We start from the raw sequence: 25,115 nt of genomic DNA on the forward strand, positions 1-25,115 counted from the left end.
TTTTTTTTATCCTTCCAGGACATGGACTGACAAATGCGGCGCAGCCTTCAGTCTGCCCAGTCGTCCACAGCCCGTTACCCGCGGATTTCCAGTCAACAATTGACTCCTATATCTGCCCAGGGATACACTTCTCTCCCCCGGTACATTTCCGAAACATGCGGTGAGTACAAAACACGCAAACGCGGGGCAGGCTAACCCGTCTAATCTTCACGCTTTTTTTTACGCGCCCCGGTCTACGCCGAAAATCTGCCTTGCAAGATGGCGACGTGGTTGAGAATTCAAAGGTGAAATACTGGCTAAGTTAGCTTGCTAGCAACAATAATAACATCTTCAACGCCGCGTTGTTGCTGCGGGGGTGTGCGGGGGGCTGCGGGAGGGGGGCTTGGGCTTCTAGCCCCGCGTACATTATTCTCCGGGGCTCTTTTTTTTCGGTGCATTTCCGGAAAGCCTATCTGTTGTGGATGTGAACCCATCCCCCAAGATAAGCTACATAAATCCCATTGCTTCTAAATGACTATGTGACGTGAAAAGAAAACAATAACAACATGCAGCAGCATTATTCCCCCCGCACCCCAACCACAAACCCCCTCCCGGATGCGGGGCCACGAAGTTCATCGTTGCTGCTGGATTGATACTGAAATGACCAGCGTCCGTTTGTACGAGTTCTCCGGATTCAACTTTTTTTGGGGGGTGGTGGGGGGAGCTGTTAAAAACACTCATGTGAGAGGATGATGCACGCCAAAACTGTGTAAGTTTGGTGCTGTCTGCTGCCAAAATGACGTCGATGTAAATTAACGTGCTATATTTAACCCCCCCCCTGCTCCTCGCAACGGAAAGGAGGATTAAGGTGTGAATCCAAATTCACCCGCAGTGTGCATTTCAAACTAGCAACATGCATGTCCCCTCTCCGCCTGAAGATTCAATAGATTTGTACTGGTTGTAAAGTATCGACAGGCTGCAGGGTGAGGGCGCAAACTAGGGTAGCAACTGTTGATTCTCATGGGTAAGAACATTTATGCATGGAAGTGTTTTTAGAGTACCCCGATTTGCAGGAATTATGATAGAAGGCCACGTCTCTGACGAGAAATCCTCTGTTTTGATGCAACACTTTTGCATCCCTTTCCAAGCTATCTGCGGTCATTACGTCATGTGTGCATTCGTTTCTCAATTATTGCGCCTGACGCCCATGTTTTTGTTTTCCCAGTTGTAACACTTTCAGGAGTTTCACGACGACTGCACTCGGGTCGTGCTCCTGTCTCGGCAAAAGATCTCCCTGTTCCCTGTGTAGCGGAAAAAAAAAAAAAAGGACCGGCGTGTTTGCGTTCGACGTGCAGTAGGTGTTTGCGGTGTCCGATAAGAACAGCTGCTCATGCAGTTTGGCTTCATCCAAGGTGCTCGCTGCATTTTAGAATTTCAGGACGCTGAAGACCGGACGCCTGACATTCAGATGTGCTAATGCCGTCCAAAAGAAGACTTTAAATATCATGTCGGGGATACGGGGGATTCCAACTACTGGCACCTCTTTGTGCGGACATGCTTTGACCAAAACACAGACACACTTACAGTTTGTTAAAGCGTTATCCCCTAAGAGCTGCTCCCCGAGCTTCGCAATCTATCATATATTCCCTGCTTATTCGTCAACGTGATTGTTCGCAGACGATATATCTGTGGAGATTCTCAGTCATCCAGGTCGTGGTGAATTCTTGGCGTGGCAACCGGAAGACAGTCAAGTCCAGTCGCCACGACAAGAGTTAGCAGACAATTGATAACTTTGTTTCCTGCAGGTGTTCCTGCAGATGCTGCGCAGCACTTGGCTAAACAGTCGTTTCTTAGAGTGGGGCGGATCTAAAATGCGGAGGTATAGGTGTTTTGACATCGTGGCGCAGAGTTACAGGGGCGGTTTATCGTTGGATGTTTCATGTCTTAGCATCAAGGCACTTGGTCAAAATGGAAACCGTCACAATTATCCTGTTGATTTGTGCCCCACTGTTGCTTAAATTTCAAAGGTCCGGTCAGTTGAGCTTCCTTAGAGTCGCTTGTGCAGAACGCTTGTTTCTCTGCACTGTAATAGTTTAAAAAAAAAAAACAACACACACACACACACACACACACACACACACACACAACTGGCCTCACTCTTATCTCACATTCCGTGTCAGTGCTAGGGGAAGATCTTTGATATCCATCTCGCTGAATACACCCGCAGAAGCTACCTCACTCTACTGTAACTGCCTTTGGTGAAAGTGCAATGTGGTGACTTGTGGAACTAGGTGGTACTGCAAGAAAACGCAGAACGATCCCTTTAAAGTGACATGTTTGTGCAACAGTCACCCGGAATGCAGGAAAGTCCCCGTGCATTGTTGCCAAGAGTAAACAAAGTGCAATAAAAAGAAATTAAAAAAATGTCCCGCATAGCTTCTCGTGAGTTTATCCGATGTGCCACGCCACGTAACCACGCCGGCCCAAGGATGCCACACCTGCGGGATTTTCCGCGGCCGGCCTCGCTGAGACATTTAGGTTGACAGCGATCCGTTGCCAAACTGTCAAAAAATAGGGGAGGGGGACCGGGCTTGTCTGCAGTTTGGCACCAGAAGTGAGCCTTCAAGAACTCTTGCTAAATGTCTTGTGATTCTCTTCAACCTGGAATCTCTTTCAGTAAAGAGTGTCAGACGACAGGGTGTGTGCAGAAGCGGGTCCTTGACGCCGACATCAGCGTTGCTAGCGCGGTTGCTCCTCGCACCGAGTGTTTAATCCCCTGGAGTTTGACTCCAGAGAGATTTTACGCTGAGATGCCCCCTTTCCCTCAGTCATCTCGGGCAAGCGGGCCGCGACTTCGGCGTCCCCATCGTCAAGGATCCACTCCGCACCCGGTTCCTTAAAGGTGGAACTATCGCGATAGCCGAGTTCAAAACTTCCAGTAAGTTGCACTTTCCACGTTCAATAACATGGTTGAAAGAAAGTAGGTCAAGTTAGTTAAAAAGGTTTGACATGAATATAAACCAGAAATCTAGATTGCAGCTGCTTATTTACAGTGTGGTGAACAGTGGTGCAGCAACTTGGTATAAATCTTCTTCTTCTTCTTCTTTTGGCTTTTCCCGTTAGGGGTCGCCACAGCGAGTCAACTTTCTCCATCTAACCCTATTCTCTGTATCTTCCTCTCTCACACCAGCTACCTTCTTCTTGTTCTTGTTCTTCGACCCACAGTAGCCCAATTTCCATTAGTACCCTGTAGGTCATCAGTACCAATGGCGGTCGTCGTTAACCCGGTCAGCAACTTGGTATAAATACATGTCATAAAAGAAATACTAGCTACTTGTTTTAAGCGTAAATGCCGTCCGGCCTGCAATCGGTCAATCGGATTTGAATTTCGTTTTATTTAGATTAATTTTTTGCGTTTGTCCGGGTTTTGTTTCAAAAAAAACAAAGCAAAAAAAAAAAATAATAAGGTCATATTTTTTTTTTTAACCATTCTGTTCCTTTGGCAATGAAGGACTAAATTGGATAACATGACTTGGCGCTGAGTAACGGATGCACAGACGCTCGGGACAGCTGAGAGTGAAACTGCCCCTCTTCTTTTGACAGCGCGTCACCGATGTCTGGTGTTATCCGGATTGTAGTCGACCCCGCGACCGACGAATGGCAGCGGGACTGTATTTGTGCGGCGCTTTTTCAGGTCTGCTGACCTTTCCGAAGAGCTGTTACAACATTGTCACATTCACCCATTCACACGGTGCTGGTGCCGACGCCAACTGGCAGTAAAACACCTACGGCGCGGCGCCACAGGCCGATTCGGAGCGCAGCGCCGCACTTAAAGGATACCTCTGCACGCTCTGAGGTCATCGAACCGGTGACCCACCGACCCCACGGAGGCCCTCCCCCTCGCTTTCTATGCTAACAATCTGGTGGCTCAACGCGACGGAGATTTGCGCGCTCTGGCCTCGGTGCGAGGGGGGGGTTCTGTCCCCGCTCAATTACATAAGATTTGGGGAATCTGGGACTTTGAGTATCTGTGTTCCCAATCATATGACATCAGCAGATAAATGCCGAAAGAATCAATTCCAGTCGACTCGTGTCTATGTGTGTGTGTGTGTCTCCTTTTTTAAAATTCTGCTTTTAATTCTTGTTGCGCCTGAATTCTCAAACTGTGTCAACGCAGAGGCCGACCCTTTTTTTAATTCGCTCGCTCGTGATGGCTTGCCGCTTGTTATTCCTCCCGAGTCTAAGGCGAGTGTCGTAATATTGTCGAGGGTAGAGCCGGCAGGGGACGGATCCAAGCGATGAGTGACTGGATGATTCCCTGAAAAATCCCGCCGCCCTCCACCTGCAAGCTAAAACGTATCCCTTTCTCCCCAGAATGGCCGTCTGGTACGATATCGGGTGATTGTATTTGGAGTTTTGCAATAATTATCCTTTTAATGTCACCCACTAAGCCTCGCTGTACCGTGTCCACCTATGAATTTTCACATCGGATCGTCATGTTTTTCCCCTTTTCATTTTCTTGCTAAAATGTCAGGCCGAGCGGAGAGTTGGAAGCGGCGATAGCTGCTCATGGGCTCGGCGTCCGACGCCAGAATTCGAGGTCACAGGCGGCGCCTTGCCGCGCAGCTGCACAGCAGACGTTAATTGCCGGTAAAACGCGCAGGAACGTTCAGTACCTAAAGAAGTATTCCAAGATGCGACACACCCTGGCTGAAATAACATTCATGAGGGAACATGGACTTAACCCGTATAAATTCTGTATGACGGTAGATTTATGGATTCAATTGGAATAAAAAAAAAATGCAATTATTTTAATGCATGTGTGATCCTCGAACCTGTATTTTTATATCTGATGTATTGTCATGACACGCATCAGTGCTTTGCATTCCCGCCCAGGCGCCTGGTGTTTCGAGCGTTAACGCCGGGCTATACGTTTCTCCCGCGAGCAGATGTTTATAATCCAGCAACCTGTGACCTTTTCCCGTCTGGCTGCAGGTGGTTCGTGTCTCCAAACATGGTGTAGCTGAAGCCCCGCGGTCCGTGAAGCAGCAGCAGCAGCAGCAGCAGAGGCAGCGAAGCTCGCACCGCGCCAGGATGTCGAGCAGCTCGGGCTACCCCCCCAGCCAGGGGAGCTTCAGCAGCGAGCAAAGCCGATATCCATCCCATTCTGTCCAGTACACCTTCAGCGGCGCGCGGCACCAACAGGTACGCTAGTGAAACCTGAGCTCATTCACACGGTTAGCGGGGCCTTTCTGTGTGGAGTCTCTGTGTTCTCCCCGTGTCTGCGTGGGGATCCGCCACCTTCCCCGGGTTCCTCGAAAAACATGCAGGAGGATCAGTTGATGCACTAAATTGCTTGTTTGCGTTTAGAAAGAATGAATGTCTCTATATGACATGTGAATAGTTGCATGTAAACATGACAGGGTTAGTACTTGGAATTGCAGCTGCCAGGCAGAAGATTTATGGACATAGTGAGAGAGGATATGAAGGTAGTAGTTGTGAGACAGGAGGATACAGAAAATAAGGATAGATGGAAAAGGTTGATTTGATGTGGCGACCCCTGAGGGGAAAAGCCCAAAGGAAAGGAAGATGACAGGGTTAGCACTTGTATGAGATGAGATGTACTTTAAATGTCCCATGCTTGGGAAATTGTTTTGTAAGACATACAGTAAAAGGACGAGACAAGCAAAAAAATACACGTAAAAAATAAATATCATAAATAAACTCTGAAGTGTAAAAGTATCAAGTTTGATCTTAAAAAGAGTCTCATGCTTACTAATATTCAGGAATAAATAATAAGCAAAGTGGCAATGTGAAGGGTGAGTGGTTGTATGTAACTACTTGCGGCCCCGTGACCGGTCCGGGAGGAACGTCAGCTCGACCAGTGACAGCAGGGAGAGGTTTCAGCTCCCCGTCGACCCCGAGTGCAGGATAAGCAGTGCAGATAATGAATAAATGAATGAATGAATGAATGAATGAATGATTGAATGAAGTTAGTACCGTTAAGGCCTTTTGTCCACACAGTGAGGGAGGGTTGCTGTCAGTGAATCAGTTCATCTCCCAACCTGTCCGGATAAGCAGGACTTCAGGATTAAGCCATATAGCTTAAGAATGATTGAATGAATAAATGAATGAATGAATGAATGGTGTGATGATACTGTGTTGGTGCCCCCAGGGAATGCCCAGGGTTGCAGCGTCGGCCCCGGGGCCACAGCTTTGAAGCCCAAGTCGCACAAATCCTGAATTCATGTGCTTGATGTCTTTGTTGTCACCGCACGCCTCTTTTTTTCTTTTTTCTCCCAAAGATAGTTCATAATTTTCCATATAGTTAAAAATATCACTTACGCGCGTATTTATTCTAACAGAAGGGGGTCTTTATATAAATCAGCCCGACCGATAAATTACCCCGGCCGGCTTGTTACCCGCTCCGCACCGACGCGTCGCTGGCGTGAATGAAAGGCTTTGACTACGGTCTGCGCTGGCCGGCTGATCTCTGCCCCTCGCTGGAAATCCACAGACAGATGTCAGCAGGATCATAAATAACACCCCGCTAGAAACTGTGGCTTTTTTTTTTTGTTAATTCGGTTTAGAGGCTGTGAGAGAGGCTGGGAGGTTGGAAGGCCTAACTTTTACTCTGGCGTTTTTATATATGACATCTATGCTAAATGTTCCGGCGCTTTGTGACTCCACCTGTCTTCTCTGCAGCGGGAAAGTCAGAAACGTAAGTTCATGACCTGTTTCCAACACAGGTCTGGAATTTTAACTCATGATTTTTCACGCAGAACCGTTGTCGTGGTCGCTGCCGCCGGCGACGCGCCAAACCCGGCAGGCTGAGAAATTGTGTGATGTTATCTAGCAACCTGGGGCCTGGAGTTCAGAGGAGGCTGTGTGTGTGTGTGTGTCTGTGTGCATGTCTGTGTGTCAGTCCGTCTGTGTTGCCCCCGTGGATGCAACCCGAAAAAAAAGAAGGTTGAATTAGCAAACTCAGCTGCGCCATAAGGAGAGAACACCCGTGGAAAGATTTGCCATTCTGCACCTTAATAACAAAACCAGAAGGCGGGAACGGATTAATAGCGTTTAAATTCATTTCAGCGGGGAGATTTAATTTGATGTACGAGCAAATAGAGTTACGAAATCGGTCACAGAACCAATCAAACTCGTAAGTCAAGGTATGACCGACTTTGTTGCAGTGGTGGCGGCTGATGCACGAGTGCGTGCTAATTTTAAACGCAGCACTGTGAATGCCGCACTATTACACAGGCATGTGCAACGTTAGCAAGTTGTCCCCAACCACGTTGCTTGGTGTCCAGAGGAATGAATGAAAGCGCCGTCATCAAGGTTCGGCCGCTGCGCTTGTTCGCCCTTCGAGAACCGCGCCGCCCACCGGAGAGGTGGTGGATCCTCAGAGTCGATGCTCGATCCGCAAAGGTCGCCCAGCTGCGGGGGCGACCTTTGTGTCGGTTCCGGAAAAACACTTCCGGCGCTCCGTTCGGCCTCTGGCCTCGCGGCGCTGCATTGCACATAGTCCCCTGGTTCACCTCCAGGTGCGTGTGTGTATTTGTGTGTGTGTGTGTTTGTGTGCCCTCCGGTTGTCGTGCTTTGCAGAAGCTCGCTTTCACGGAAAATTGGCCGCGTGTTTCTCGGCATTGGAATTGTTTGCTTTGACCAGGGGAAGTAAACGGGGGAAAAAAACTGGAGTTTAGAAAGTTTCCCCAGAATTACATGTACATTTTCTGAGGTCAAGCTGATAACATTAGTCTACTCCCAGGAGCAGTTTGGTAAATATTACAGTGTTGTTGTTATTGTTTTCCAAAGATCAGAATTAATGCAAGTTTCATTTCAGTGTACGTCACCCATTATCCTGATAAGTGTTGTCAGAAGATGTTTTTCGCTCTGTAAAGGGTTTTTTTAAGCCTCTTGACGTCCCAAGATGTCCTTGAGCCGGGCGCTGAGACACTGAGTAGGGGGACGCAGCTTTTAAACTAAAGCACGGTAAAGTCCCAGGTTTTGTTCAGGTGGCCGTCTGTGTTGTTAGTGGCCAAGCACACAGTATGAGGGACGGAAAAAGACTCTGGCAGATGATTTCTCGGCCAACTTTTGTGATATTTGTGTGCGCGTGCATGAGACTTAATTACAATGAGCTGTGAACCAAGATGTGAGCTGTCTGACTGTTTTACATCTTTTAGAGGGTGGAGCCAGGAGACTTGTGTGTGTGTGTGTGTGTGTGTGTTTTTTTTAGAGCTGGTTTTCAACCTTCTCTCTCCTTGTGTGTGTGTGTGTGTGTGTGTGTGTATGTGTGTGTGTGTCTTTCCTCAGGATTTCACCGTCCCAGACTATCGGGCTCACATGCAGGATCCGCAGGGTCGGAGGAGGCCGTCGCTGCTGTCAGAATTTCACCCCGGGACGGAGCGGTAAGGGCCGCTCATCATCTGCATCCAGGGTTCCTTCCCTCTGTGTGTATGTGTGTGTGTGTGTGTGTGTGTGTGTGTGTGTCACGTGATTCGCAAGCAGCTGCTGACGGATCCGCGGATGTTTGTCCTCCCCAGGCCTCCTGAGAGACGTCATGGCTACGAGCAGCAGTTTCACTCCGTCGCGTCGCAACAGGAGCACGAGGCCTTGGAGGCCAAGCGCCCACGCATGGAGGCGATCACCGACGCCCACGTCACGCGCACGCCTCCATCCGCCGGGGGGATCGTCCTGCCCGTGCCGCATGCAGTGCAAGACAGCCTCAGAGCCACCGTGGAGGTCAAAAAGGTGGGACACCGCGCTTCATCTTGTGGACGAGGAGGCAGCTACAACGACCCTCTTTTAGAGACATTGGCTTATGAGTGCATCAACTTAGGAGTTTTCTGACATATGAGCCGTCGCTCAGTGGATTTTTTGCTTTGTGATATGAGCTGAGATCTGAGTTAGGAGCGAGCGGGATGCGGGGGTGATTGACGCCGACGTGGCAGCCGCTGTCATTGAAATGCCATTTAAAAAAACAGTTGCGTGTTCTCGACTCGTCCGGGATGAGATGGACAAGTTTATGTCGGTGAAGATCCCGTGACGGAGTGCATCATCTGTGAGAAGGCAGGAGACATTTGAATGTCAAAGGATGAGGTATCTGAAGAGTCACTCAAAGAGGAGCGCCATTGACCGTGTCGCTAAATGAAGTTTCGCCATTAAGTCTAGCAGAGTTACAGTTAGCAACACATTGTAGCATAAAGTGTGTACTCCGTAAGTGAAGCGATAGAGCACCAAATGAAAAACTCCCCACAACTCCTCCGCCAGCATCTTCATCCGATCTCCTAAGTAACTACACGACTTACCTTGAAGAATGTTTTTTTTTTTTTTTTTTTAAGACAGTAGTACAGTACAGCACTTTTTTTTTCAAAAGTATATTTTTCTTATTTAAAAACACATCACAAAAACACGGGTTCTAGAATGGGTACATAGCGTTTCAATTCTTTTCAGTGGGGAAATTTGATTTAACATACGAGCTAATTGACTTACGAGTGCGATCATAGAACCAACCAGACTCGTAAGTCAGGCTATGACTGTATCTTATGGTCTCTGCGAAGGTCTGTAACACCGCAGGCTCCCATCTCTAGTGCCAGAAGATCTGCGGGAAAGCAGGTTTGCGAGAAGCAGATCACTATCTACGGAGGACCCACGCCATGATTTGGGGTTTAGCAGGTTAATCATGAGGGGTTCGTGTTGTAGTTTTTCAAAAGTTAAATACAGGATTTTTTTTTCTTTTTGTCCCTCCCAGGAGTCTCAGTTCACGGTCAAAGTGGAGTGTCCGTCCCCAGGAGGCCCCACATTGCACATGGGCGAGGAGCAGGACACCTCCCCCTCCAAGCTGTCTAAGGAGGAGCTGATCCAGAGCATGGACCGGGTGGACAGGGAGATCGCCAAAGTGGAGCAACAGATTTTCAAGTTGAAGAAGAAGCAGGTCGGTTTGCCGCGCGCAACTCGACCCGGGAGGGTTTTCGAGCTCCGGGGAGACAAAACCAGAGGGAGGCCAAAAGCCGAGTCTCAACTCCCAGCCGAGGGACGAAATGTTCAAGCGATTCAATGATGAGGTCCAGACACAGAAGGCGCCGTAGTTGTCCCAGCTCACGGAAGATACATTTTTAAGATTAAGATACCGCGTGACACGTGTTGACGGAAGGCGCTTTTTATAGACACAATTCAGCCGACGTCAACGTAAAGAGGTAGAAGGCCCACGAGTGCGCCGTCATACAACTTGGCATGATATGCCTTCGTCTGACAGGTTCTCTGACAGTTTTGACGGGCTGACGGTCCGCTCCTCCCGTGCGGATTAGCTCGTTTTAACCTTGCTCGTGTCTGCGTTTCCCCCCCGCTATCTCTTTTCGGAATTCTGCCTCATTAGACAGGAATGCGAGCCGCGCTCTCTTGGCAGCCGGGCCGGCCGTCAGCCTCGCGCTCGATTTTTAGGGATCTGTTTGTTTGAGGCATTTCAGGAACTCCTAATCTAGTCCCTGTAAGCTGGCAGCTAACATGACCTTTGACCTGTAAACATTGACCAACCAAACATGTCGGTTCAACCTGTCTGTCAGCGCAGGCATGGCCGCAGTGGCAAAAACCTTGTGTTTTCCGCTTGAACCAGCAGGCAGAGATGAATCTGATAAAGGCCCGCATGATCAGAGATCTGTTTTCAGATAGGCGGGTTTGAAAATAAACACGGACGACAAATAAAACCATACCCCCCCCCGCCCCCGGTGTTATCGGTGTTATGCGTCCCGCACCCTAATGGTCAAAACTATTTTTTGTGTCGGTGTTGTCGCCTAGCAACAACTCGAGGAGGAAGCAGCGAAGCCAGTGGAGCCAGAAAAGCCAGTGACCCCTCCCCCGGTGGAGCACAAGCACCGCAGCATCGTCCAGATCATCTACGACGAGAACAGGGTCAGTGTTCCGCCAGCGGCGAGGCTTCGCTCCACCCCGACCACCCCGGGGACGGGCCGCCGCGCACAAATGTCCAACTCTTCCCACAACGAGGGCCAAAAGAACACGCCTCCGAACCAGTCGACGGCGAATGTTTGCTGGAGCGGAGCGGCATGTTGTGTTTTTCTTTTTTTTTTTGTTTGTTTTTTTGTTTATTTGTTCTTCCTGTGCAACACAAGCACTAGTGGGAGCATTTGTTTTTTCATTTTCCGAAATAATATTGAAGTGCATCTGCCGCCGGAATGCACTGGTGTGTTTGTTTTTGATAATAATGATAATACATTTTATTTAAGGCGCCTCTCAAGGACACCGTACAGACATATACACGTACACGAACTACAGATTTAAAAGAAACAATCAGAATAAAACAATAAATGCGATGAAGTGGTAAAAGTGACAGAGCATTTGGCGTCAGTTGGGACAGGCCGCTTTAAACAGATGTGTTTTGAGTTGTGAGTCGTGGGGAAAGGAATGGATGTTTTTGCATCGTGTGTGTGCGCGCGGGTGCGTGTGTGTGTGTGTAAAACATGCATTTAACCAAAGTCAAGTGCAAAGGCAGGCTTAGGTGTCCGTCCACTCAGATGAACAATAGGGGAGTGACTGCGTTGCCGGAGGTTACTACAGTTCATGACTGTCAGATGATGTTGTGGTAGGAGAGCACTTAGACACGCCTTCCTTCCCAGTCAGTAAATAACCCCTCGGGCCTTGGAGCTCTGAGTGCAGCACTCAGAGCCCAGGCCTCTCCTCCCTTCCCCTCCGCGGCCTGCACGCCGACGCTCCAGAGGCAGGGGAAAGACATATAAATTATCCCCCCCGGTGATCTTCACGACGTCTGGGTGGGAAGAAAAAAAAAAAAAAAAAAAAAAAGTCCCACACCAAAGCTTTCACTTGATTTGTTTTTTCCTCCGAGGTCCCTCTTCCTCGCCCAGTTCCCGTCCGTTATCGGGAACTCCGCCGGAAAAGTCGTGATGACGAACCTGCCGAACTTACCTCCCCCGAATTTCCTTCTCGTCATCATTATAATGATTTATTTTTGATTTTATTTTTAGAAAAAAGCCGAAGAGGCCCATAAAATACTCGAAGGTCTCGGTCCAAAGGTCGAGCTGGTAAGTTTTTTTTTTTTTTTTTAATTAACCTTTTATTTTTAATTGCTCAGTATACTTGACAAAAGAAATAACTTTTTTGAATATCACTCTCCATCTCAGCCCCTATACAATCAGCCATCGGACACAAAGGTGTACCACGATAACATCAAGACGTGAGTATTCATCCCGCTCTCACACACACACACACACACACACACTTAAGAGTGATTCGTATCGTAAACATCGTTTCAGCTGACACTGTGCTCTGTGAGGCGAGGCGCCGGCGGCGGCTCCGACCTTCCAGCCGATAGCCCCCCCCCCCCCCCCCCCAGATAATTCCGTCTAATCTGATTGGCGACTAACCTGGGTTGAGTTTTCCCGGCTGACACAGAGGAGAGTGTCGAGGCTCTCGGCCCGCGGACGCCGACGCCCGTGAACCAAAGAGTTCCCGGTATCCCATACCTTTGAAACAAGGGAGATGTTTTTAAAACCGGGCTCTTCGTGTAATTTACGCAGGCCCCCTCCAAAAAAATGTCCCTCGCTCCGCTGAAATAATAGCTCCTTTGTGATGTGATTTTATTTTTTTAATTATTTTTTGTACACGGCATGCAATTTTTGAGCCTTTTTTTTTTTTTATTGTTTTTGTTTGCGCGTGTGTGTGTGTGTGTGTGTGTGTGTGTGTGGGCGCTACAATCATTTTAGCCAAAGAACACAATAAAACCCCTCCTCTTTTCCCCCCCTTCTCACCGTGTGTTTGCTCTCTCTTGTTTTCCAGAAACCAAGTCATGAGGAAGAAGCTGATTTTGTTTTTCAAGCGGCGGAATCACGCTCGTAAACAGAGGGTAAGCGGAAGCGGGAGTTCCAGGTAGCCGCGCGGCGCCGCATCCAATTTTTATTTTTTTTTTCTCTTCGCCTCTTTTCCCATCGGAAGCCCACCCACTGCGACACAAGGTCGGGCGCTGTTTGCCTTCGTCGCGGGTCACGATACGCCGTTATCGCCGTCTGCCTCGCCAGATTGACCCAGAGCAAATGAATAGTGACGCAGTCCGGGTTCACGGCGAACACTCGGCCATGCAGAAGCCCCCCCCCCCACACACACACAGACACACACACCTCTCTTAATGTTTGCCCTTAGGACTGGGTTAATATGCAGGAGATGGATGAGTCAGCGCCGTGCCGAGGCCTGGTTTCTGAAACCTGCTGTGTTTGGTAAAAGCAGCCATCGTGGCTTGGGATCTAGGCACGGCCTGAGTAGCGCCATGTAAGACGTGGGGCTAGAGGTTATGCACAATAAGGTATTTTTTTACACGAATTAAAGGGAAAACCCCACAAATGACAGGAAAGGATGCAGGCGTCCCTCCAATTGGACGGTCGGGGGATCAATTCCCGAGCTCCAGTGTCCTCAGGCAAGGCACCAAACCCCCACTTGGTCAACTCCTGATACGTGTGTGTGAATCCATTTAAAAGGGCCATATAAGTGGAGGATATTCAGCAATCTGTCATGTCTTGTTCGCTAATATTTCAATGCGCAAGCCGAATACGAGACTTTAAAATAGCCCAGTAACTTGTGTCACAACAGCCCGCAATTCTACCTTTTTTTTTATGCAAAGGTAATATTTATATTACCAGTGCACCCGGATTCCCGCGTTTGTTTGAAGCCGAAAGCTCGGCGGAGTGACAGAAGCCGGCGGTATCCCTCGGCCAACAGCAACTTTTTAAATAGGTCAGAATACCCCCCGCGCCCCCCTGGGCCTCAGGCCCTCCCGTCCCCACCTTCCCTGTCTGCGGCCTGTCGGGTTCAGACGGACCTGTTGGACTTTGAGTGTCGGCGGGGGCAGCGCGGGGGCAGCGCGGGGCCTCGTGCCAACAGGAAGGTGAATTGTTTGTCCTTGGCTGCGTGGGCCGTGTGGAAACCAGGCGGCTTTGTCCTCTCCTTATCTCCCGCTCGACACTTACAACTCTCCGCATCTGTCCCGAAGTTTGCCAAACCCCTTCCCGTTACCGATGCGTGCGTGTTCGTTCCCGCCGCGTCCACACAGGAACAGAAGATCTGCCAGCGCTACGACCAGCTGATGGAGGCGTGGGAGAAGAAGGTGGAGCGGATGGAGAACAACCCACGGCGCAAGGCCAAGGAGAGCAGGACGCGGGAGTACTACGAGAGGCAGTTCCCTGAGATCCGCAAGCAGAGAGAGCAGCAGGAGCGCTTCCAAAGGTACGGCTGCCTCAGGGGTTACCCAGTCGCCCAGAGGACTAAATTAATCCATTCGTTATTATCAACGCTTATCCTGTACTCTGGGTTACGGGGGGCGCTGAAGCCCATGCCAGCTGCCATTTGGCTGGCGGCGGGGTTCACCCTGCACCGGTCAATCACAGCCCCACATATAGAGATGTACAACCATTCTCATGCATGCATATACACACACACAACCATTCACCCCAAGTCACATAGATACATAAAACTGTTCATCCTCACATTCATACATCATAAGGACACATACAACCATTCGCTGTCACTCACCCGTCATACAGAGACATTCAGCCTCTCATTCACAAATCACATAGAGACATACAACTGTTCGTCCTCTCATTCATGCGTCATGTGGACAAATACCACATTTCACCCTCTCATTCGTACATCACGCAAACGTCCAGCCATCCGGTATGTCAGTCACTTGTTCTCGTCATCTAGACGCACAGCTGTTCACATCATATAGAGACAGAAACCATTTTCCCTCTCATTCATTCGTCATGTGGAGACGTCCAACCGCTCACCCTCTAATTTACACGTCACATAGAGATATGCAACCATTCGCTGTCATAACACCAACATATAGTTGACATACATCATTGTCAACCCATTGTCAACATCATTCACACCTCTGGGCAATTTAGGGTCTCCAGTTTAGGAGCCACTGGTGTGAAGAAAAAGTAGCTTTCCGCAAAGATAAACCCCCGGGTTACGTGTTGGATCGCGTCACGTCACTCGAGACAACCGCGACAGCTGCTCAGCTCCTGTAAGCCTGTGCTCCTTATCTGACTCTGGTTCCGGCCTCCAGTGAGTCAAGAAACCCTGGAAAAAAGTTCAGCTTCTGAAAAAAGGGAGGAAAAAAAAAAAAAAAAAGAAGACAATGACGACTTGTATCGATTTTGTGTACGAGCGCTGCGTCCCGACTGCAGGGTCGCACAGCTCCTTAGACAATACCGCCCTGTTCTCCGCAGGGTCGGCCAGAGGGGGACAGGCCTGTCGGCGACCATCGCCCGGAGCGAGCACGAGATCTCGGAGATCATAGACGGCCTCTCGGAGCAGGAGGTGAGCTTCACAATGTGACGTGGCGTAAACGGGAAAGCGAAGTCCGCGAGATCCAGGAAAATATATGGAGTGAGGCGGACCGTGTTTTAATTCCTACCGAGCAGAACAACGAGAAGCAGATGAGGCAGCTGTCCGTCATCCCGCCCATGATGTACGACTCGGAGCAGAGGAGGGTGAAGTTCATCAACATGAACGGCCTGATGGACGACCCCATGAAAGTGTACAAAGCCCGGCAGTTCATGAACGTGTGGACCGAGCACGAGAAGGAGATCTTCAAGGAGAAGTGAGTGCTCGTCCTGCGGCGGGAGCCGGGTTTCCCGGACTGACATTTTTGCGATATTATCTCCAGAGGAGAGGAGGGAAAGGCCAGAATCCATATTTAGATGTTTTCATTTTCTTTTTTTTTTTTTTTTTTTTTTTTCCCCTCTCAAACTCCACCCTGACCATGTAACATGTCCATCTGTCCAGACGCTTTCCTTTTTTTTCCTCTGTTTCATAACCCGCACTCCTCATAACCTTTTCACATCTACGTTATACCTCGCTCCGAGGGTGAAAAATTCACTTTTGGCCGTGACGCCGACGGTATTTTTATCCGCTCAGAATCAACCAGACACTATCTCATGCTCTCCTCCTTCTTCTTCTCAGCCAATCATCTGCCTCCATCTCCTCTGCATCCCCCTAACTTCCTCTTCTCTTTCTTTCCATCCATCCTCTGGACCTCCAACATCAGCACCTTTCTATCCGATCCTCATCATCCCATCTCTGTTCATGTCCAAACCATCTCGGTGTATCTTTCATTTCAAGAAACATCTCGTAGCGCGCTGATCCTCTCTGTTCTCCTCACTCGCAAAGAGGAACCTCCACATCTTCTTCTCTGCTGCCTCCCATCTTTTTCCCGTCCAGACAGCATGGCCGCCCTCTGTCATTTATCAGTTTGAAAAATATGTAGCCCTAACCTATTACGACGCGGTTTCACTACAATATCAGGCGGCATCTCGTTGCAGGTTCGTCCAACATCCCAAGAACTTTGGCCTGATCGCCTCCTACTTAGAGAGAAAGGTGAGCTCCCGCTTGCTAAAGTTCACGCCAATCTTTCACTTCTGTCACGGGAAACAGGAAGGATCTCAAACCAGCACAGCACGTCTCGCTCCGTTATTATCGATGCGCTCCCGGAAGCGTCGCCCACCTGCGTTTGCTTCCTGTTTGTAGTGTGTCGCCGACTGCGTCCTGTACTACTACCTGACCAAGAAGAACCACAACTACAAGACACTTGTGAGGCGGAACTACGGCCGGCGGAGAGGAAGGAACCAGGTAACGAAAGCTATTCACTATCGCGGATTTATCATCACATCGTGAAAAGACGACGCGTCACTCCGCATATTCAGAACCTCGTCCGGATCATCTTTTTTTTTTTTTTTCGTTGTTCGGAATAAACGATCTCTGGAAGTCGTACGATAGCTTGACAAGAGCTTCGCGGCGCCGCACTCATCTCCCCACGGATAGATTGACGTTAATTTTTCTCGTCTGGGACATTCTGTCTCCTCGCTGGGAGTACACACGCTGGGTTTACACAATGGGCCGGTTGTGAAGTGGTGATTTGTATAAAAGGCGGAGCAGGGAAGCGGATTACATCTCGAACACAGAGATGTTTATTCTTTTTAAGTGGCCGGACGCAGCTTCCTGGTGCCTTTGTCACTCGCGGTTATCCCTTGGACGTGTGAATGGTTAATCCGGACCTGCCGGTGGATCACGACAAGGGCGCGCCGACGAGCCATTGAGAATCCGTCAATCATCGGCCGACATGCTTGACATCGACGCCCATTTGCACAAGCGTGTTTTGTCAAATTGAGCGCGGCGAGCAACAGGAATAAATTTAAATATTAAACCCTTGAACGTGTAGGCGTTTCACGCGGTCGACGTTGCGTGTCGCGCAGTCCAACCTTCTTTTTCGGTGTAAGTGTTGTTTGTCTGCACTCAAAAGTTCAAACGCCACCATCTGTCGAGTCACGCAGGACCGATCAACACAAATGTTGCCGATTGCTAATATGAACAGATTTTTTTTTTTTTTTCGTTGTTCCCCGCCTGCTGCTGCTCATGCACGAGGGACCGCCGTGGATCCCCAGGCCCTCTGGTGTGACTTAACAACCGCAGTCGGGAGCAAGTAACCCGAGTTATTGAGCGAGGGGAAGGAAGAGGAAGGGCCGAGCGAAAAGCCCGGCGCCGTGGAATGTAGGGCGAGCGAGTGGAAGCCGAAGGGGGGAAAAAAAAAAAAAACCCTCTGCGAGACAGTCAGTGCCGGCGGCTTATCCGCTGAGTGTGCGCTGGTGTGTGTGTGTGTGTGTGTGTGTGTGTGTGTTTTTTTTTTTTTTTTTTTCATTTTCCATTTCCTCTTTTTGCCTCTGCGAGAGAGAGAGAGAGAGAGAGAGAGAGAAAAGAGAGAGGGAGCCACCCCTCTCCGAAACATCTGACTTGGTACGGCCCGGACCATCTGACAGGCCCAAAAAACTCGCTGTGCTGCTGTGAGTGCCAATCAAAGGGGAGTGCTTGGCGGGGATTACCTTGAGTGACCCCGCGTAGATTAGTGCGTGCATGTGAGATGGACAATTCTTTGGGCGGCTTAAGCGGCCTGATGACACGCTTTCCCGGAATATGTGCGGCAGCGCCGTGGCCCGGCAGCCCTTCTAAGGAGCTCTGCTATGGTGCCGTCCTGCCCCTCCACTGCTATCGTTACCGCCGCTATGGAAGCACCGGAGGTTAGGCGCACGTTCGCAACGTCCGCGGGCCGCGGCTCGCAGCACAGAGAAGGGGTTTTTGTAACCGGCAAATGAGCTTGCAGGTATGTTACACTGTTTTGGTTTTTTTTTTCCTCAAAAAAGGTTTGTTTTTTTTTTCCGCTCGCTTTAAACACGCGTAAATTCTCCCCCCCCCCCCCCCTTTTTTTTTTTTTTTTTTTTTTTTTTTCTTACCGTCCGTCACACACCCTTTACTGCTCCCAATCTTTGGGGCTTTTGGTTTCCTAGCCTACATATTTTCACTCGGGGGCTGGTAGGCAGTCAAAACCCAGCTATTTTAGGGCAAGTTTTCTGGGACGTGTGCAGACATGGTTTTTTTTTTTTTTTTTTTTGGTTTAACCGTCTTAGAAAAAAAAAAAAAAAAAGGAGGTGGGAGAACCTGTGGAGGGTGGGGGCTGCGTGGTCATGCACATGAATCCGTGCCACGGGATTGCCGTATTTGCGGGTGCGGACCTTCTTCTCTTGAACGCCTCGTCGTGTCGTGCGAGGTCCGTCAGGCCTCATGTCAGCTGCTCCTTGCCGAGTGGGTATCCTGCACACGTCAATATGATACTCATCAGGGTTGGGAAACACCAACCCTGTGATCCTGTGTTATCAGGATATCATCCAGCATCTGCCGACGTTTAAATAACGCCCCCTGGAATTAAAAAAAACAAAACATGAATGCGTTCATGTGTCTGAGCCGTTGCAGAAAGTTAAAATTTCTGGCTCGCGTCCAGTTAAAGATTTACACTGGACATTCCTGCGTCGGCGCGATACTGCCTCACAAATGAAGGCCCCCCCCCCTCCTCCCGACCGCCGGTTTGTTTTCTCCACAGATGTCAGCCCTCTGTCGGTGCAACCATTTGCCAAAAAAAAAAAAAACAAAAAGAGAAAGAAACGCCGCCACTACCGACTCCCCAGAGGCCCTGGACGTCCGTCAGCCCCCGTACGGGCGGGTCCTCTCTTTAATTCAACCCAGTCGGCGGGTTGGGGCTAGCCGCCAGCTTCTACGATGTGATTTATGTCAATAAATGTTTGCTAAGTTTTCTTTTCAGCACTTTCAGCCCGCTTGTAAATCCCCAACCCTCCCCCCCCCCTTTTCTTTTTCACTTTACGCCGTCCTATTTCACTGTGCGAATTTCCTCCTCCTCTTCCTCCCCCGCAGTGCTTTTCGAACACTGCAGGCCCGTTGCACGTCCCCCTCCCACAGGCCTCGGCCTGACGTTCCCACAAACCGCCTGAGAGACAGCCTTCCTTTTCTGTGTGTCCCGTCCTCATCCGTTGCTCTCTCCATACCTGGCATTTTGGAAATATAAATTGCAAAAAAATGTGTAAGTTCGACGCCTTAACGGCTCCACACCAGAGATCATTTCCTTTTTTTTACTTCCAGGTGAATCAGCAGCCCGCCCAAACCAGAGCCGTTAGTTGTGTTCTTCTTGTTTTTAGCGCTCATTGCTAACCCCCGCGTTCACACCGTCGCCGCATTTTGCTTTGACAACCTCAATCTGGTTTCATTTTTACTCGACCACAATGCAGCCAACGGGCTCGTGCTGATTAGCATTTGCCCCACACACCCGCCTCCAGGCTTCCTCCGGGTGGCTGGTTCTGTCATCCGTCTTCTATCACTACCAGATCTGAACAGGTCCGGGTTCTCCTGAAAGCTGGACTCGGACCTTCCCCCACTTAGGCTGCTTCATTTATTCAAAAACCTGTCACAGTGGTGAAAACCACCTCGAAATATATGGATGTTGAATTATTAATCCCTTTAGATGGTGACCCCCCCCACCAAACTTGCCGTGCTGCAGGTGCCAGACTACATGAAAAAGTTATTTGTTAATTTTTCTGTTTGTTTTTCAATTCCGTCAACTTCGGGGCCCGGCAGAGGTCGGCCGAGCGAATCTGCGCCGCCGACTGCGCCCCTCTTATGTCTTTCCACTGCCGAGCTGACCCCGTGTCGCAGCGCTTTTTGCGGCATCACGGTGCGACGTCCCTCCTTATTAGTCTCTCTTATATTTTTTGTTTTTGTGTCTAACGGGTATGTGACGCGCCATAACAAGGACACACGGGCTATCTTGCTAACGCGCCGTGATGAGCTGTACGTTTCTTATTACACTTTTAAATCCCATCATTTGGGCCTGTGCCTCAAGTTTAAGGAGGGGGACATGCAAAAGTGCATTTGTGCAAATCTCATTTGTCGGTTGTAAAATCATACGTCAAACAGAGAATGGATTTCGTTTTAGACGGAAGATGTGATCATTTTGAAAGCCTTCTGGGATTTTCCCTTTTCTCCCCACCCATGCTAAAATGTTTGGTGTCGGGCAGCAAACTGGAGTCATCTCATGTCCCTCCCCGGTGGACCGTAAAGACGCTTTCAGTACATTTAATATTAAATAGGTCAGTATAATATGTTGGACATAAAATGGGAAAACGCAAGCTTCTCTTTGTGTTCATGTGTTACTCGCTGTGAGCCTGTTGCCAGCCAGCTGGTAAACTTTATCAATTTGTCCAAAAAAAAAAAAAAAAAAAAAAAAAAACGCCTTTCACTGGCAGGCAGTGATGAGCAGATTTCCTTTGCAGGGCTCCTTGTAACCACGGCAACCGCGGCTAACGTTTGGCGTTATTTCACCTCGCTCTCAGCCGGCCGTCGCGGCGCAAGAGCTGGATTTGGATGTTTTGGCAGAAAACTACGGCCCGCTTTCTTTGGAGGCGTTCTGCTCCGGTAGTTCGAGTTCTCCGAGACGGGAGAAAACTGCAGCGAATTACGGGGAGTGCGGCGACCTGGCAACAATATGACGCGATTTTTCATTTTGGCGGAATGGCCTCCAAGCAGAAGTGATCATTTCCACCAAACTGACCCAAGTTCTGTGGTAGGAAAGGGGAAACAGACCAGAGGCTCCGTCATCTCCTTAGTAAAACAGGACTTGTGAATCAGCAAAAGACAGGACGAATTAAAATCTCCTGAAATACTCGGGCCGGTTCAGAAAAGTGCTCAGCGGACCGCAGGGCCTCCTTGACTTTTTTGGGGAACATCTGCGTGAGAGGTCCTTCTGCACAGTGTGGGATAAGAGGCCGGCGTGCCACGGCTCCCTGGCCACGTCCAAAGCAAACACCAGCCGGGGCAGCATCCCCAGCGAAGAACAAGCTGGGGGGGGGTTGGTGGACTGCCCGCTGCTCGCCTCCGCGCGTAGGAAAATGTCGCAAGAGTGGAATAGTCCCATGTAGGCCCCTGCGTACGTCAACCCCGCAATCTGTGTTCTGAATCTGGCCCGGGGGAAATGGGGGGAAAAAAAAAAAATTAAAAAAAACAAGACCGCGCCGTTGCCTCATCGCTCGGCTGCAAAATCAAAACAGTTGCAAAAGGGCCGCCGCGTGACTATTTTTGACTAAGCGGGCCTGTGCGCCGCAACCCGCGCTGCCGGCGTGAGAACCCGTCTGCGAATGCGACGCCGGGCAGCTGAGAGCGATGGATCGTGATTGGGGAAAAAGCGAGCCGTAAAGGGTAGCTGTATAAATAGCCCCGGGGACTGGCAAGTCAGAAAATAAATAACCAAATTCAAATTAAATTTTAGCTGATCTTTGGGCAAGGCTTAAACCTGCCGTTGGGAGTAGCTTCAAAGTTTTGTATGTTACAAGATTTATTTTTTTTGGTAGTTCCTGTTTAGACAGAAGTTTATTTAGAACAAGGATGGGAATGTGTGAAATGAACTTCTGCACGTCTTTGGACTGAGGGGGGAAACTGGAGAACCTGAGGAAACCTATGTAGATGTTGGGAGAACATGCAAACGCTCTTGTCAGAATCCAACCAGGAACCTTCTTGCTATGAGAAGGAAGCGTGCCACAATGCTAAGCTAATCTGTTCTATGTCCCATGTTCCGATTTCCTGCTCAGCTCCCGCTTCCCACGGTTTACGACCCGTCAGGCAAAGACATATTCTTTTCTGGAAAGGAAAATCTGATCGAACAAAACTGATGCCGATCACTTCCTGGATTCTGCCCAATTCAGTGTCGCAGCCTACTTTCGACCACAGAGTCAGCGTTGCTGTGCGCGCGTTTTGGGCAGGTCCTAATTTCATTTCCGTCAAACCCTCGATGGCTGAATCTCTAAGCACACGCTTTATCGTCAGCGGGTTTCTCTGCTCAAAAATAAAAGGTCTATGTCACGCTCTGTCCCCTATGGAGAAATACTGCAGTATGCAAACAATCGGATGCCACTATCTGAGGACCAAACAATGAAGGATAGTATTTTTGTTGTGTGTGCGGTTGAATTCCTAACCGAGCCAAATGTGTCGAAACCGTAGTGGTTAAGGCCTTCACAGCGAGAACGTCGCCGGCTGGATTCACGCAGGGGGCCCTTCTGTATGGAGCTTCGTCCGGGTTCCTCCCACTGTCCAATTCCATGCAGGACTTTCATCAGAGACCTCGCATTGACCGGATATTTGAATGAGAGGGTGTACGGTCGGATATCTTTATATGATGTTTGAATGAAAGTCATATAGTGTCTGTCCGTATGACTTGTCGGTGAACGGTTGTCTCTGTAGGATGTGAATGAACGGTTGCGTGTCTTTTACGTGCAAACACGAGCGTCAATGATCGTCTGTACGACGTGAATGAATGGATGAATGGTTGTCTACATGTTGTGTGAATGACATCGCTGACGGGATTAGCCCAACAGTCAGGCGACGAGGACGCCCCCCTTCCGATTCTTCTCCTTTTTGAATTCTCAATGTCTATATTTCCTGACTTTGCCATGAAGCGAGGCGCATTCCTTGGCCCCCATCTGGTACCAGCATGGGACGTTTGGCTTGGTGCGGCCAGGCTTGTTCCAGCACAGCTCTTTCTCTTCCTTCCCTCCGTGGCATCCCCGTGCCAGCGCCGACGTTCAAGAATGTCACAACGTCCTCCGAGCCAGTTCTTCTTTTTTTTTTTTTTTTTCTCCATATCTCTGGGTGAAAGTGACGCGAAAGTTGCGGTTTACAACACCCCCTTTTTTTTTTTTTCTTTCTCGCCCGTCACGGTCAGCGACGACGGCCACGATCATGTCCTGCTTTCTGATTGGTTTGAAACAGAGAAGGCGGGAGAATGGGCGATGCTCCAAACGCCTTCGTTTTGTAAACACGGCCGCCGGATCGGATGACCGTGTGCGCGCCATGTGTTTCTGTTGGTGTCTCCTTAAAACTCGGTCCTATTTAAGTTCACCGGAGTATCTGTAAACTCGGCCGTGCGGGTTTTTTGTTTTTTTTTTTTTTTCCCTTCTCTCTCCGGTTCCTGATGTTTTCTCATTGTTCTCGGCCCAAGGGAGAAAGAAAAAAAAAAAAACAAATTCGTTCTGCTTGTGAACAGGAAGTCTCCCTCATCAGATAGCATTTCTGCTGGAGCTCGGCAGCACAAAACCCCATGAGACGAATCCATATCCATATATTTGAAATCGCACGTGCTAATGTTCATTGTGCCATGGTTAATAGATAGATGGATAGAAAGATAGTGGATCCCATAACTGGGAATCCTGGGACCTGGACCCCCTCTCTAACTGTTAGAACGCTAACAGCGCAAGATTAGCCGCCTGTTGTGCTGCTTCTCTGCAGAGGGGACATCCCGTGATGCACTTCCGCATGCCCTTCAGCAGTGCACCATGGTCACCTCATGTCTTCTCAAGAGCTCCCGCGCTCTCCCATTGGATCATTTCCCAGGGGGGTTTGGGCTTGATGTACCACAGCACCTCGCCGGGCGTCCACCATTGTTGTATCTTTTTTATGAATATTTAAACCACCATTGTATCATGTCAGCTATTAGCATGTAACTGTTAGCGCTACTGTTATTATTAGCTTGAGACCATCGTGCCGGTGCTCCCCAACCCTTATAGCCCCCCCCCCCCCCCCCCCCCCCCCACACACACACACACACACACACACACACACACACACACACACACACACACATACACACTCTCTTGGTCGAATCAGAAGGCCGCCCACGTTGAGCCGGGATTCATCCGAGGTTCCCGCTGCGGTATATAAGAATTTTTTTTTGCGGGAAATGGTCATAGACAAAACAGGTGCACAGTAGGAGATGTGGGTTTTAAGGTGTTCCTGAGAGTGTAAAAATATAAATATCAAGTGGAGTATGTGTCCGGGGACAACTGGGTCTTTCATTTGAGAAAACTTGCATTTGCTATTAAATACGCTTTTGTTTCTCTTTGCCAGCAAATAACACGTCCCTCACAGGAAGACAAATCGGACGACAAAAACGAAGAAGACAAATCTGAGAAGTCTGAGAAAAAAGAGGACGAGGAGAAGAAGGACGAGGAAGAGAAAGATGAAAAGGAGGATTCTCGGTGAGCCCCCGACACCGCCGCCGCTTATTTTATGTTCGAGCGGGTATGCTACGTTTTTCCTAGCATATCAGCAGGCACGCACACACTTCTGGCTGCGGGGCAACTCTAATGTACCTGTCTTGTGTATTCAATGAGGGCGCGCTAACGCTGAGTCAGTCGAGGCAGCAGATTTCCTCTGAAGCTGTGTTTTCTCTCCGGTATTAAAAAAAAAAAAAAAAAAACGCAGGGAGATTGGCAAGGACAAAGATAAGTGTGACGGCGGGGAGGACGAAGACGGAAAGGAACAAAACACACCGCGTGGCAGGAAGACTGCCAACAGCCAGGGCCGTCGTAAAGGAAGGATCACCACGCGCTCCATGGCCATTGAGGCCGCGACTGTGGCGGCTGAGGAAACACCTCCCCCTGCCCCGGAGCCGGCCCTGCCAGATCCTCCGCAGATGCCCAAATCTGATCCGGCGCAGAAGGCTGTGAAGGAGCCCGCGAAACCCCAGACTCCAGTGGCCTCCATGGATACTAATAAAGGTGAACGCTCTCTGCCGTGCCCGCTAGGCTTTGTAAAAAAAAAAAGGGCTTTTTTTTTTTTCTTTTTTTTTTTTTCATTTTTTCCAATTATTTTTAGAAGGCTTTTGTACACACACACACACATATGCACATAGAGCGGGCTCCAAAAAAATCTGGTGCACGACA

General features: G+C 49.4%; 1 protein-coding gene across 7 annotated transcripts in view; it reads left to right on the top strand.

Moving 5' to 3' along the window:
- The first annotated feature begins 57 nt into the window (after positions 1-57).
- ncor1 (nuclear receptor corepressor 1) overlaps positions 58-25,115 on the top strand; it is a 47,068-nt gene continuing 22,010 nt past the window's right edge. For all 7 annotated transcript variants that reach the window (XM_086160792.1, XM_086160793.1, XM_086160794.1 and 4 more), the window contains exons 1-16: positions 58-160; positions 4,975-5,184; positions 8,296-8,390; positions 8,526-8,733; positions 9,734-9,916; positions 10,777-10,890; positions 11,979-12,035; positions 12,135-12,187; positions 12,790-12,856; positions 14,054-14,226; positions 15,234-15,324; positions 15,429-15,607; positions 16,329-16,383; positions 16,534-16,635; positions 24,298-24,428; positions 24,655-24,950. In XM_086160792.1, coding sequence (XP_086016918.1) covers positions 5,074-5,184; positions 8,296-8,390; positions 8,526-8,733; positions 9,734-9,916; positions 10,777-10,890; positions 11,979-12,035; positions 12,135-12,187; positions 12,790-12,856; positions 14,054-14,226; positions 15,234-15,324; positions 15,429-15,607; positions 16,329-16,383; positions 16,534-16,635; positions 24,298-24,428; positions 24,655-24,950 — 1,915 coding nt within the window. In that variant the 5' untranslated portion in view covers positions 58-160; positions 4,975-5,073. The remainder of the gene's footprint in view (positions 161-4,974; positions 5,185-8,295; positions 8,391-8,525; positions 8,734-9,733; positions 9,917-10,776; positions 10,891-11,978; positions 12,036-12,134; positions 12,188-12,789; positions 12,857-14,053; positions 14,227-15,233; positions 15,325-15,428; positions 15,608-16,328; positions 16,384-16,533; positions 16,636-24,297; positions 24,429-24,654; positions 24,951-25,115) is intronic.

Source organism: Fistularia commersonii, chromosome 15 (genome assembly GCF_037954325.1).
Source record: "Fistularia commersonii isolate RoL2024-O1a breed Wild chromosome 15, RoL_Fcom_v1.0, whole genome shotgun sequence".
In the NCBI taxonomy this organism is placed as follows: Eukaryota; Metazoa; Chordata; class Actinopteri; order Syngnathiformes; family Fistulariidae; genus Fistularia; species Fistularia commersonii.